Raw genomic sequence first — 14,227 nt, 5'->3', positions numbered from 1 at the left:
TCAGTTCAGTGTTGATTCAGTGCTGGGGACACTTCATCTACAGCGATATTGTTGACTTGATTGCAAATAAATGCACAGACACTAATTAAACTGAACATAGATGACATCACTGAATTCAATGATGAACTGCCTTTAACTGTCTTTAACACTGTTTTCCTAATGAATGTTGTTCAGTTGCTTTGACACAATGTATTTTGTTTAAAGCGCTATATAAATAAAGGTGACTTGACTTGACTTGATTCAGTAAAAGATGAAAGCATATTAACTTTAACCTGTCTGTTGATACTATATGACAGCACAGCATTCATCACTCAAATGGTGTTGGCCTGCTGTTGTGAAGACATTATCTTACAGTTTTTTTCTGTCAATTGGTTTTTGTACTATTTTCATAAGTCAGGTGTACATTATCAAAACTCTTTGTACAAAACTTTAAACTGATCACTACTGAAAATTATATTTTGTGATATTCTATTTACTAACACAATTGAAAATTTCCTGGAATGTTTGAAAAAGCACACTATTGGTGATCTGCTGTGATATTAGTACTAAGAGTACTTATATCATATTTATATTTGCCAATTGCTTATGAAAATTGCACCAAAGCAATATATATATTTTTTTATTCAATTAAAAAAATTAAATAAAAAACTGTAAAGGATGATCTTGTTTTATTATGGTGCATTTGAAAAATGAGACAATGACTGAAAAATAGTCAGATATGAATGTTCATTTGTGTCTTTATGATTAAGTCTTCAGTATTTAGTAATATTGAGTGCATTTATCATTGTAATTTGAGCAATGTGAATGTAAGAGCATCAAATGTGGTTCATAGGTCCAAAAAGCGACTGTGTCTTAACAGACTGAACACAGCTAATAGCACAGACTGAAAACAGCTATGCAACTGATACAGAGATGAAAAGGACTGCAGTGAGTGGGCGTCACTCCTCAGAGAATGCAGTGAAAAGATCTCCAGCAGAGATGCTGCTGTGTGTGATGTTAAATTTATTTATACACTTATAATTTGATCTTCAAATTCTTGTTATAGAAATACTGAATAACATTTTGACCTCTTTCATTTACTGATAAGCAATACATCTTCTTATTAGACTGAAGATGTACTGATGTCTTTAGGATACAACAACAAATCACTCTGTAATTTCATTAATACCTACACAAAAGACAGATCTAATTGTCCAAACAACACATGGCCTGGACTTTGCAGCTTATTTGTCAAATTTACAGGTATTAAAATTAACTTCATTAATCAATGTTCAATGTTCAAAATTTTTTCAAATTACAATGGATTATGCATTTATAAATGGTTTAATCACTTCTTAAAGGGATAGTTCACTTTCAAATGAAATTTCGGTATGTTTTAGCTTACCTCAAGGGCATCCAAGATGTAGGTGTCTTTGTTTCCGCAGTAGTATCCATTTTGATATTTTTAGGTCAAACCAATCTTGTCTGTGACTCCTATAATGCAGGTCTATGGTCACCACCTCAAAGAGCATGCACAGAGAAATCCAAATGAAACATCGTTGTAAGTACACATTGATGGCCTAAGGCACAAAACGAGTGGTTTGTGTGAGAACACGAACAGTATTTATATCGTTTTTACCTCAATACACAACTATCTGGCCTTGAACATTGCCTCCAGTTTATACGTGGCAAACTAAACACAACGTGAAAAACACTGCAGCTCAACAGCAGAAAAAACTCAGGATCTTCAGTCAGGCAGGTGTGTGATGCGATACTGTAAATGTCCTTGTCATCTTCTTGTAGCTGTGGCATTGTTATGTTCCATTCGTGACAACATATGCTCTCCACTTCTGTTGGCATCTCACAACACGCTACTAAAACACCACAAATTTTGAAGAGATCTCTGTCTCCCTGAGGCTTGAAGATGTGCTGCTGCAGCTGATGCTTCCTCCATCGCTCTGAGTTCTTGATCTGTGTATTCTGGTTCAAATAAATATGGTTGTGAAAAAATTCAACGTTGTCTGTTGATATATCGAAATCATCTTCCATTGCGATTTCCTGTACATCTAAATGTGTTTAGATCTTCACAGTAAAAGGTGACACTTCCGAAATCTGTGTAAACAATGAGTGACATACACGCACGAGAGATCACTTCCGGCACTTTCTGCGCTTGCGCAGACAAAGCCAGAACGCGCGGACACGTCACACACCATGAAGCACGCACGCCCTCAGATCACTTGGACAGGGTTGTGTACAAGAGGTTAAAACTATATAAATACTGTTCGTTTTCTCACACAAACCACTCATTTTATGTCTTAGGTCATCAATGTGTACTTACGATGGGGAATTGTTTCATTTGGACTTCTCTGTGCATGCTCTTTGAGGTGGTGACCATAGACCTGTAGTATATGATTGACAGACAAGAACGGTTTGACCTAAAAATATCAAAATGGAAACTACTGAGGAAACAAAGACAACTACATCTTGGATGCCCTTGAGGTAAACTAAAACATACCAAAATTTCATTTGAAAGTGAACTATCCCTTTAATTTCAGAGGTGGCACTCTAAACATTTGCTGGCAGACAATAACTAGAATTAAAAAGATAACAAGATGATAATTCAAAGAGAGACATGCGTAGATGTGGTAGTGGTAGATGGAGGGAGTGTTCAGAAAGCCTCTTTGAAAATCATTATTTTTGCAGATTGTCTGGTGATGCCAGTGAAGCTACAATGACAAATGTCAGCTTTCATGTTTAGATCAGCAAATGCTTTTATCTTCATCTCAGTCATGTTTCATTCTTCATGACGTGTATGTGTCATGAAGGTGTCATTCAACAGTAGGGTTGCCACCCGTCCCTCAAAATATGGAAACGTCCCATGTTTAAAGGTAAAATAATGCGTTAAATGCATTAAATGCTTTATCAAATCAATACAGGACACGATTTGCCCATAATTTGCAAAGACCAACAAATATTGGAATAAACAAATAAGTATTTTGCACTTTTTATAATAGTAATATCAGTATAAGTATAAGAGAAGCTTCATTGTGTGTGATTAAATTTTGGCATCTTTGATTCCATAGCGACATGGTCTCCAGCACTTAAGCCCCGTTTACACTGCGTTTTCGTTTTAAAACGGTGTTTTAGATATAAAACTAATCGTGTTTACACTGGCATTGCAGAAACTATCTTTCCCTTTCAGTCGGTCACGTTCGACATTACGAATGAGATCTCGCCCGAGAGACCAATCACCTTCGAGTCGTACAAAATCACCACAATCACTGGAGTGTTACAAGCAAAAGCTAGTGTTATTGTGATGGTGCGATTCAGCGTTTCGTCTGGGTTTCCTGCAACAGCTCCCGCGTTCTCCTGAGTTCTTCAACACCTCTGAAAGAGCAAATTTCTTTCACAATAGAGATATGGGCCAATTTGCGTCTTTTTAAAGATGTCATTTCGCCCGTGTGTTTCTGGGTGCGGTCGATACATCGCTCCTCGTGACGGTCACGATCGCTGTGTCGTGTCTGGGCTTCCAGCATGCTGAGACTGCATTCGTGGATGGCTCATGTTCTCATTGCGGGGACATGACCATCTCGAGGTTGAGATTGAGACTTGATTACCTTAAAAGGTATAGAGGTAAAGGTATATAGCCACACCCCGTTCTAACTCTTTTTCTCGTAAGAGGGCTACTTCGGCTGGTGGCCAGGGTGATCTGAGGGTTACTGTGTGGGAGTCCCCGACGAGCCAACTTCCTCGGGCCACACCCCCCTCACATACGCCGCAGCTGGTTGACTTTCCAGATGAGTTTGCTGGACCCTCTCAGGCACCTGACACCGATCCCGAGCTGACGGCCCTGCTTTCCCGGGCAGCGGAGAGCATCGGGCTTGAGTGGAATCCTCCGCCCTGTCCCGAGCGCTCGAGGCTGGATGATTGGTTCATGGGGGCTGGTCATGCGGATCGCCAGCACCCCCTTCTGGTTCCTTTCTTCCCGGAAGTGCACCAGGAAGTAACCAGTTCATGGAAAGCACCTTTAACTGTCCAAAACCGTTCTGGTACTTCCTCCGCCTTCACTGCCCTTGATGGTGGGTCGGCCAAGGGGTATGCCGGGATTCCCCCGGTGGAGTGTTTTGTTGCGATGCAACTGTGTCCACAGTGCGCATCCGCTTGGCGTGGTGGTCCCAAGTTGCCCTCCAAGGCCTGTAAGTTCTCATCCACGCTTGTGACCAAGGCTTACAGAGCTGCGGGCCAGGCCGCTTCTGCCCTGCATGCCATGGCCTCACTTCAGGTCTATCAGGCCAAGCTGCTCCGGCAGCTGCACGAGGGCTGTGCTGACCCAGGGGTTTTGCAGGAGGCGCGCACTGCTACCGACCTCGCTCTCCGGGTGACAAAGGTCACTGCGTGCTCCTTGGGTCAGGTGATGTTTACTTTGGTGGTCCAGGAGCACCACCTATGGCTGAACCTGGCAGACATGAGGGAGTCTGATCGGGCTCAGCTCCTCAACTCCCCGGTGTCCCAGGATGGCCTCTTCGGCGACGCAGTAGAGAGCTTTGCCCAGCAGTTCTCTGTCGCCCAGAATCAGTCCATCAGAAATATCCTGTCCTGGCGACCCACTGCTACTTCAACCCCGCCGCCGGCACAGCTGCCTCAGCCTGCTTGTCGCCGAGGGCGCCCCCATGCGGCCTCCTCCACTCCCGCTCAACCACAACAGCAGCCTTCACCCCGGCGCAGCGAGGAGATGGCTGCAGAAGGGTGGCGCAACCAGGCCAGGCCAAGCAGCGTTCCTGAGACGGGCGACCCGGAGTTGGAGACGTCAGCTCATCAGGAGATGGTAGCAGGACCACTCCTTCCCCCGGAGGGTTGTTCCGCCACTGGCCCTGCGGCCGGTGGTACCCAAACCTTCACAAAAAGAGCTGTTTACTCTACCTCCGGGTCCCAAGAGGCCACGAACGACAGTTGGCGATGTGCTTCCTCGCCGCTCTCGTTCTCCTCTCCCCTTGCCAGTTTCCATGCAAAGCCGGCTCAAGAACGCTTCGCCTCCTCATGCCCTCTTTGCTAGGAGTCAGACGAGTGCCCGCACTCCGCCCCCGCTGAGGAACGCTATGCCTCCCTTGCCGGGGCTGTCTGCTCCACCACGCTGCCCCACTGTGGGTACGCCTGTAGTCCCCTTGACCCCACTGTTTCGGTTTCAGGGAGCCTGGCTAGAGCTCCCCGGGCCTTCCCGCTGGCTCATCCGGATGCTCAGGCTCGGCTACGCGATTCAGTTCGCCCGGCGTCCCCCCAGTTTTTGGGGTGTCCACGCGACGATGGTGGGCAAAGATGCCCGTGTCATGCGCGTGGAGGTCGCGACCCTGCTGGCAAAGGGCCCGATAGAGCCAGTCCCTCCAGCCGACATGAAGTCCGGCTTTTACAGCCCTTACTTCATAGTACCCTAGAAGACAGGTGGGTTACAGCCAATCCTGGACTTGTGTGCCTTGAACCGAGCTCTGCACAGACTCCCATTTTCAAACACATTCGTCCGATGGATTGGTTTGCAGCGATCGACCTGAAGGACGTGTACTTTTTATGTCTCCATTCTTCCTCGACACAGACCGTTTCATCGGTTTGCTTTCGAGGGGCAGGCATATCAGTACAAGGTTCTCCCATTCGGGTTGGCCTTGTCTCCCCGCATCTTTATTAAGGTCACGGAGGGAGCCCTGGCTCCTCTCAGGAAACAAGGGGGTCCGTATCCTCAACTACCTCGACGACTGGCTGATCCTAGCTCACTCTTGGGAGTGGTTGTGCGAGCACAGGGATCTGGTGCTCAGACACCTCGCCCGACTGGGTCTTCAGGTCAACTGGGAAAAGAGCAAGCTCTCCCCTGTGGTATGGAAATAGACTCGGTTGCCATGTTCGCACAGCTTACGAACGAGCGCGCGCAATCAATGCTGAATTGCCTGAGACAATTCGAGGGCAAGAGAGCGGTTCCACTGAAACTGTTTCAGAGGCTCCTGGGGCATATGGCGTCCGCGGCGGCAGTCATACCTCTCAGTCTACTCCAAATAAGACTGCTTCAGCACTGGCTTCACGAGCGTGCCGCCGATACTTCACCCCGTGGAACCGGTGTCCAGACATGTTGTTGTGTCAACAGATGCCTCTGCCATGGGCTGGGGTGCCATGTGCAACGGGCATGCTGCGTCGGGCTCCTGGACAGGACCCCGACTTCAGTGGCATGTCAATTGCCTGGAGTTGCTAGCAGTACATCTTGCTCTGCACCGCTTCAGGGCCCTGCTGAAGGACAAGCACGTTCTGGTCCGTACAGACAACACTGTGACCGTAGAGTACATCAACTGTCAGGGTGGTCTACACTCCCGCCGCATGTCGCAACTCACTCGCCATCTCCTCTTGTGGTGTCACAAGCATCTGAGGTCGTTTCATGCCGTTCACATTCCGGGCAGGCTCAATCGTGCAGCCGACGAGCTCTCACGGCAGCAGTCTCGTCGCCCCCAGTCGGTTCAGCTGATTTGGGAACACTTCGGAGACGCTCAGGTAGACCTGTTTGCCTCTCCAGAAAATTCCCACTGCCAGTTGTTTTACTCCCTGACCGAGGGCACCCTCGGCACGGACGCCCTGGCACACAGCTGGCTACTGGGCCTGCGCAAGTATGCGTTTCCCCAGTGAGCCTTCTTGCACAGACGTTGTGCAAGATCAGGGAGGACGAGGAGCAGGTCCTCGTGGTTGCACCTTTTTGGCCCGGCCGGACCTGGTTCCCCGAACTTGTACACCTCGCTACAGCCCCTCCCTGGCCAATTCCTCTGAGGAAGGACCTTCTTTCTCAGAGACGGGGCACCCTCTGGCACCCACGGCCCGACCTGTGGAACATACATGTGTGGGTTCTGGACGGGTCACGGAAGGTTTAGGTACCTTGCCACCACAGGTGTTAGCTACCATCACTTCAGCTAGAGCCATGTCCACCAGACATGCCTATGCTTTGCAGTGGAACCTCTTCGACACTTGGTGTTCTTCACGGTGTGAGGACCCCTGGAAATGTCCGATTGGGTCAGTGCTTTCCTTTCTTCAGGAGGGGTTGGAATGAAGGCTGTCTCCTTCCACCCTCAAGGTCTATGTGGCCGCCATTTCGGCTCACCATGACCCTGTTGAAGGTAATTCTCTTGGGTCTTGGATCTGATCATCAGGTTCCTGAGAGGAGCAAGGAGGCTCAATCTGCCTCGCCCTCAGCAAGTCCCCTCTTGGGACCTCACAGTGGTTCTATCAGCACTGCAGAGAGCTCCCTTTGAACCCTAGCTCTCAGTAGAGCTAAAATTTTTATCTTTATCTTTTATCTGACAGCTTTGGCTTCGGTGAAAAGGGTCGGGGACCTGCAGGCATTTTCAGTTGACGAAGTGTGCCTGGAATTTGGGCCGGCTAACTCTCATGTTATCTTGAGACCCCGGCCTGGGTACGTGCCCAAAGTTCCCACCACTCCTTTTAGGGATCAGGTGGTGATCTTGCAAGCGCTGCCCCTGGAGGAGGCAGACCCAGCCCTGGCGCTGCTCTGTCCAGTACATGCGCTCTGCACCTACGTGGCCAGAACTCGGTGCCTTAGGACCTCAGACCAGCTCTTTGTCTGTTACGGAGGCCAGCAGAAGGGAAAAGCTGTCTCCAAGCAGAGATTATCCCACTGGATAGTGGATGCTATTGTCCTGGCTTATCAGGCTCAAGACCTGCCATGCCCCCTAGGGGTGAGAGCTCACTCAACTAGGAGCTAGCTTCCTCCTGGGCGCTGACACATGGCGCCTCGCTAGCAGACATCTGTAGAGATGCGGGCTGGGCGACACCTAACACATTCGCAAGATTTTATAATCTCCGTGTAGAGCTGTGTCCTCCCGGGTACTCGCCCCTTCAGGCCAGTAAGGACCTGCTCGGTGTCAATCTGCTTGCTGCACCATTCCACTCCGCGGACTGGATGCGTGTGCTATTCCCCTCAGGTGAGTTCCTCAGTCAGCTATCCAGTGTATTCTGTGTGAGCTATAGGCCCTCACTCATGCTGGCCTCACGACAGGGTGCTATCACTCACACGGGTTGCTGGAAGACAGCCATGTGGCATTTTGTGAGGGACCCCATGCGTAACTTTGAACGTGAACGACTGAAAGGGTGTCTTGGTTATGTATGTAACCCTCGTTCCCTGAAGGAGGGAACGGAGACTTTACGTCCCCTTGCCACATCGCTGTTCCGCTGAACAGCCGGGTCAGAAGACTTGAATGCGAAGACTTGAATGCGAGTTGCTTGCGTTGCTCCTTATATACCCGCTCTGCGGGGCGGAGCTCGCGATGCAAATCCCGCAGACCAAGGTACTTTGTGTACCATTGGCTCGTTTTGTACCACTCGATGGTGATTGGGCTCTCGGGCGAGATCCCATTTGTAACGTCTCCGTTCCCTCCTTCAGGGAACGAGGGTTACATACGTAACCAAGACGTTATCTACACTACATAACCGAAAATGCATGTCTCATGACCATTCATGGACACTGGGCATGTGCGTAAAAGTGTAAACAAGATGTAGGTTGCTAGTCACTGGCAGGTTCAACAATGATACATTATATATTGATATATAACTCAAAGTAACAAATGATTACAAGACGTCCATGGTGGCCGAAAATGTCATGCCAAAACAAATACAGTGACATACTCAAAAGAGACATGATACGGTTAAATGGTCAAAAAAGGAAAAGAGATCACGTGGGCAGCCACACCATTGTTTTTTAAATTCTCCCTTTTGGTCAGTTTACACTGAAATGCAACCCCAGAGTTTTCAAACTAAAACGGGTCAGCAAAACAGATGTTGTCACAGAAGAAAGCATTTGTGTATGGGACCTTTGAGATGGTTCACACCTCTTAGGAAGGGCTTGTCCAATGAGGAAGGTGGTAGTTTTCCAAGCAGGATTTTGGAAATACTGTGGAGTTATACAATCCTTTGTGTGAAATCCTGGTAATTTGCATATGTAACTGGATCAGAAGTTGATATACAAACTAGTAAGGATTCTTAGAACACTAATATGTTGCATAAGTATCAACATATAATATACACTCTCGTTTAGATAATCAGAAGACAAATTCATAGATACTAATCATGGTAAGATTACATACAGGTAAAATTACGTGAATGAGTAGTTCTATCACAAGAAAGCATAAAACAATTTATAAGACAAAAAGACAATATACAAGAACAATAACAACATACAGAATGACCTGAAGTATATGTGTGTTCATTTAAAGAAAGTTTTTTCTATGAATTAATTAGAGAAGAGTCCATTTCTATAGCAGAATGTTTCAGAGAGAACTTAGCAGGAGGAAGATAATCTCCACATACTTTTAGGTCGTATCTAATGTATCTAATCTAATGAATAATTGATTTGTTAAATCAAATGAAAAATGGTGTGTCTGATTGGGCGAAATCCCAAAATCCAGGATGGAGGAGAGCACTGTTCATTATCTCCCCCCCCCCCCCCCCCAGGCCACAGCTGCCCCATTACATAAAGGCACAGCAGCACAGAACTAAGTGTACATACTGTGTCAACTAAAATGACCGATGGAAGACATTAATTTGACAACTGATTTAGAAAAGATATCTAGTCACATGAAATTTAAACACTGAACAACAAACATGATCCTGACCAGCACATATTTGTGCCTAAAATGTAATGGTGCAAGAAATATAATGTAATAATGTTTTTTTATTATTATTATTTGAAGCAAAACAGCTGAATATAATAAGAGGTAAAAAAAAACCCTGAACCTCTGAGAGTGTGCACTTCAACCCATTCAACCAAAATGCCACAGGGGGACATTAACCGGCATTACCTCATATGACCAGACGCACTGGGTCCCTCCAAAACGCCTGACGCACCGTCCTATCTCCACATCTTCATGAGTAGTGTACATCTCTTTCAGACAGGAGCCGATGTGTGGCACCATCCTGCGGAGAACTTCTCGGCTAAAAATCATCCCTGGACCACCCATACAGAAGTTCTCTCCAGGCTCCAGGGCCAATTTACCCAGCTCCTCTCTAGTACCAAGACCTGTCTGACCCAGATACAGCGGTTTACTGCTGTTGAGTGAGCGAAGAAACAATTCCAACTTCTCACCTACAGGAGGCAGAGCGATTCGAGAAAATTAAATTAAGACAATGAGAACATCAAACAATTCTTTTCCATTTATATCAGTTCTGAATGGTGACTAATTTTTGACTAATGTGCTTACACATACTAGTACTGACATTTAATAATGTAATTTTAATGTACAAAATTAAAGAAAGTACAGAGTTTTGGAAGCCTGTTGTAGGATCAAGTTTTTTTGCTTTGTGATTTTGCATTGTGAACATTTTTTTTTTAAGTTGAGCCTTCACAAATGACTTATTAGTGTAATGCATTGAGACATTTCACAATCTAATTTTTTTTTTTTTTTTGTGATTCAGTAACAATAAACTTTACGACTCTAAACACTTAATTTAAATAAATATTTTATATGTTTATATAATGACTTTTTTCGAACAGGTGGGGTTCAAGTGATTTCAAAACGTTTCATCTGGTTTATATATATCGTGGATATATTATTTACCTGATATAAGATGCATTTGATTTTGAGTCAAGCGCTTCATTGTAGTACTACGGTGATATATCTTCAGTGCAAAGTGCGAGCAGCAGGTCAAACTACAATGCAGAATATCAATAATTATAACTTTACTGTCACACCCATACCATTATAATGAAAACACCATTATAATAACGTGATTTTTTTTTAGTTTAGCTGCCGTGTTTTTGCACATTGTTTCGTAAAGAACGCGTCCACCAAAGGAGTTTGCATTCAGAGCCGCGCAGATATTTTCATGTGCATTCAGGCTTTTTTTGCAGATAGCCTATGAATCCTTATATTAACTTTATGTTGTATAAATAATGAAGCGTATTCTACATGAAATTATGAGTTTAATCCCATTGATTAAAAACTTGCTATCAAATGCTCACTCTGGTGGTCATCTTCAGCGCACGCAGCTCTAAACAGACATGCAGAACATTACTATTGTAAAAATTGTGAATTGTTAGGGTTTCGCTGACGTGTTTCGTGTTAACTATCTTTTAAGCAAAACATAAAAACATTATTTACCCTGTTTGTATCTGTGAGGCATTTGTTACACATTTTCCCTGACTGTCGAATGTCTGACTTGACTCAATGTATTTTGTCCTGCCCCCAAACATATTATTTGACTATTAGTCGAATATCAGCAAGATTCGATAATTCCGATTCGACTATGAAAATCCTTAGTCGGGGACACCCCTAGTAATGACCCTAATAAAAAAACATAAAAAAAAAAAAAAAACATGCCATAATTGTTTCAAAATACATTTATTTCATACTAAGTATACTTCAAATATATTAACATATCTATTGATATGTAAAATTGATGATATAAATGTAAAAAAAAAATGTAATTAATTAATTTACATTTTTTTATTTTGGAGTATTTCTTCATTCCATAATGTACATTTCTTAATATTAAGCTCAAACTGTGTATAAGCATTACACTAGCTTACTGTACCTCACCTGCTCCATGAAAATAATTTGCTATACTGATTTGTGCTGTGTTTTTTGCATGAAATGTATTCTTTAAAAGTACTATTCATATAAGGCATCGAACCCCCAACTGCTCCCCGGGCGCCGCAGCATAAATGGCTGCCCACTGCTCCGGGTGTGTGCTCACAATGTGTGTGTGTGTGTGTTCACTGCTCTGTGTGTGTGCATTTCGGATGGGTTAAATGCAGAGCACAAATTCTGAGTATGGGTCACCATACTTGGCTGAATGTCACTTCACTTCACTTCACTTCACATATCTGTGTAAAACTGTTTGGATTTAAAATTTACTTAAATATACTACAAATACATTTACATATTAATGTGCTTAAAGCAACACTATGTAACTTTTTCTGTGTTTAAAATTTGCTCAATTATTGATGAGCAAAATCATGAATTCATCTTCCAAACCTCTATTTTGTCTTATCCCAAATCACTATTGTACTCTTATAATAAATGCTTATATTCAGACTATTGTAGCCTGTTCGGGTCATCACCGCTCCGGAGTAACACAAGAATTTAGAGAAGTAGCTGAGGTTAGAATGTTCTTCCGCGGGATGCGTGCATTTCTGTCTATTCTAGAGTGCCAAAACATACTGATTCTGTGATTCTGTAATAGGATTACCTATTATATTTACCAGAATCTGCTAAATATAACTCAAGTACACTGAAATCAGTACAGAAGTTGTGTTCGGAATGGTATTCTACCACACAAATTCTACTATATTGCAGTATGCAGTGTGTATACTGTAAATAGTAAGATAAGGTTCTGTATGCATGGAATGCCTGGATTATCTTGCTACATTTGCTGAAATTTGATGTATGCATCTGAAGACACTGTACACACCCCATGTAATGTTTCATCTTCAAACACGTGAGTAAACTGGAGGCAGGGAATGGTAATTATAAAACACTTTTATACATACATGTTACTGTAAACTACAAACTATCGCTGTGTATCTAAAAACAATATCGTAAGTAGGACATAAATGGTTCTTTAATCTCTACAGCACATTTCCGATCAAGTCAAATGAAGTCACCTTGATCTCTATAGCTATTTATACAGTACAGATTATTTTAAAGATATTGAATGATAAAAATATAATTAAAAGTAATATAATATATAAATAATTTGTTGGCAGAGACTATTTACAATAACTCTGATCACCAATGCATGGCTATTATAAAAAGCACTGCAAAAGATGCCCCCTGATCTGTTATATCAGTAGTGCAGTGGATAAAAGATGGATAATGAATGATTTTTACACAATTGACCCGAGTTCGAGGCTGCCCTTTACCAAAACTTGTTCTAGGCTACTCAATTTCCCACCACATATCAGACCAGAAAGTCACTTATTTTCTATATAAATAAAATAAATATTAGAAAATTGGAATAAAACATCTAATTAATAATACAGTGTTATTAGGTGGTTAGCAGTATGGGTATAGGGAGATTAAATTGTCCCAATAATTTTGCATTCATTTAATGATATTTTAAAGTATGATAATTTAAACACACTATGTTATTGCATACTGTTTTATAATGTACTACAGTACTGAAATATAAATATTGACCACCTACCTACTATTTACACAATTATTATTAGTTCTGCTCAGTATTTAAAGTCCATTAATTATGTAATGAGTTCAATTGGAAAATATAGCATTGTTTACTATTATGTAATAATTAAATATTTATTTAATAATTATGTAGTATTTAATTAAATGCTTAATTAAAGTATTTGTAAAAAAAAAAATGGTTAGTACATTTACTTGTGAGGTAACAAACTCATGTCATGTGACAACACATTAGCACACAACTCTGAAACATTTGTTGCTTAGTGTATACTGTTTCACAGACTATTCTTTAAAAATTTTAGCCAGTATACACTGTGTACTGGGCAGTAAGCCATTTCGAACACAGCCATAGTGTTGCTTTAATAAAAATAGCCTGCAATTGTACTTTTTTGTACAGTAATTTGATATACTTAAAGTCTGCTAAATTGGAACAAATAAATGATTAAATTTAATAGTGCTAAAGTAGTACTAAAATCCAACTATATAACTGCTGGTATATTTGATTGTGGACTATATAACTATATTTACATTACATTTATGCATTTGGCAGACACTTAAAAGCAACTTACAGGGCATTCAGGCTATGCATTTTTTTTAACCATGTGTGTTCCCCGGGAATTGAACCCACAACCTTTTGCACTGCTAATGCAATGCTCTACCACTGAGCCACTATGTGCACTATGCGATGACAAAATACTCCAAATAAAATATGTCAATAAATATGTTAATAGATTTGAAGTATACTTAGTATGAAATAAATGTATTTTGAATCAATTATGTTTTTTACTAGGGTCATTACACATATATAAAATATTTACCGGTATTTAAATTAAGTGTTTAGAGTCATAAAGTTTACTGTTAGGCTACTGAATCAAACGAGAATAACCAAAAAAAAAAACTATTGTAAAATGTTTGGATGCTTGCTGTCATTGGCTTGCTTAGTTGGGGACACACATTTTAATTGACCTGATTGCACAGATACTATTTAAACTGAACTGAGCTGGTGATGATATAATTGAATTCAATGATGAACTGCCTTTTTGCTTTATTGACACATTTTATATTACTACTTA

At 42.6% G+C, this 14,227-nt stretch overlaps 1 protein-coding gene across 2 annotated transcripts in view; it reads right to left on the bottom strand.

Annotated features, from left to right (window-relative positions):
- The window catches only part of LOC127966181 (chondroitin sulfate synthase 3-like), a 50,079-nt gene extending 39,914 nt beyond the window's left edge, over window positions 1-10,165 (bottom strand). Inside the window, exon 1 of one of the 2 annotated variants that reach the window (XR_008155558.1) lies at window positions 9,813-9,954. Coding sequence is in view for 1 of the 2 variants with exons in the window: in XM_052567018.1 (XP_052422978.1) it covers window positions 9,813-9,971 (159 nt within the window). In the remaining variant the exon portion in view is untranslated. Of the gene's footprint in view, window positions 1-9,812 lie in introns of both variants that reach the window. The other variant, XM_052567018.1, reaches the window with a different exon arrangement.
- Window positions 10,166-14,227: the final 4,062 nt, after the last annotated feature.

The sequence above is a fragment of the Carassius gibelio genome, chromosome B10 (assembly GCF_023724105.1).
Source record: "Carassius gibelio isolate Cgi1373 ecotype wild population from Czech Republic chromosome B10, carGib1.2-hapl.c, whole genome shotgun sequence".
In the NCBI taxonomy this organism is placed as follows: Eukaryota; Metazoa; Chordata; class Actinopteri; order Cypriniformes; family Cyprinidae; genus Carassius; species Carassius gibelio.
Note: the sequence above shows the minus strand (reverse complement) of the source record. Positions and strands in the feature narration are given on the sequence as shown.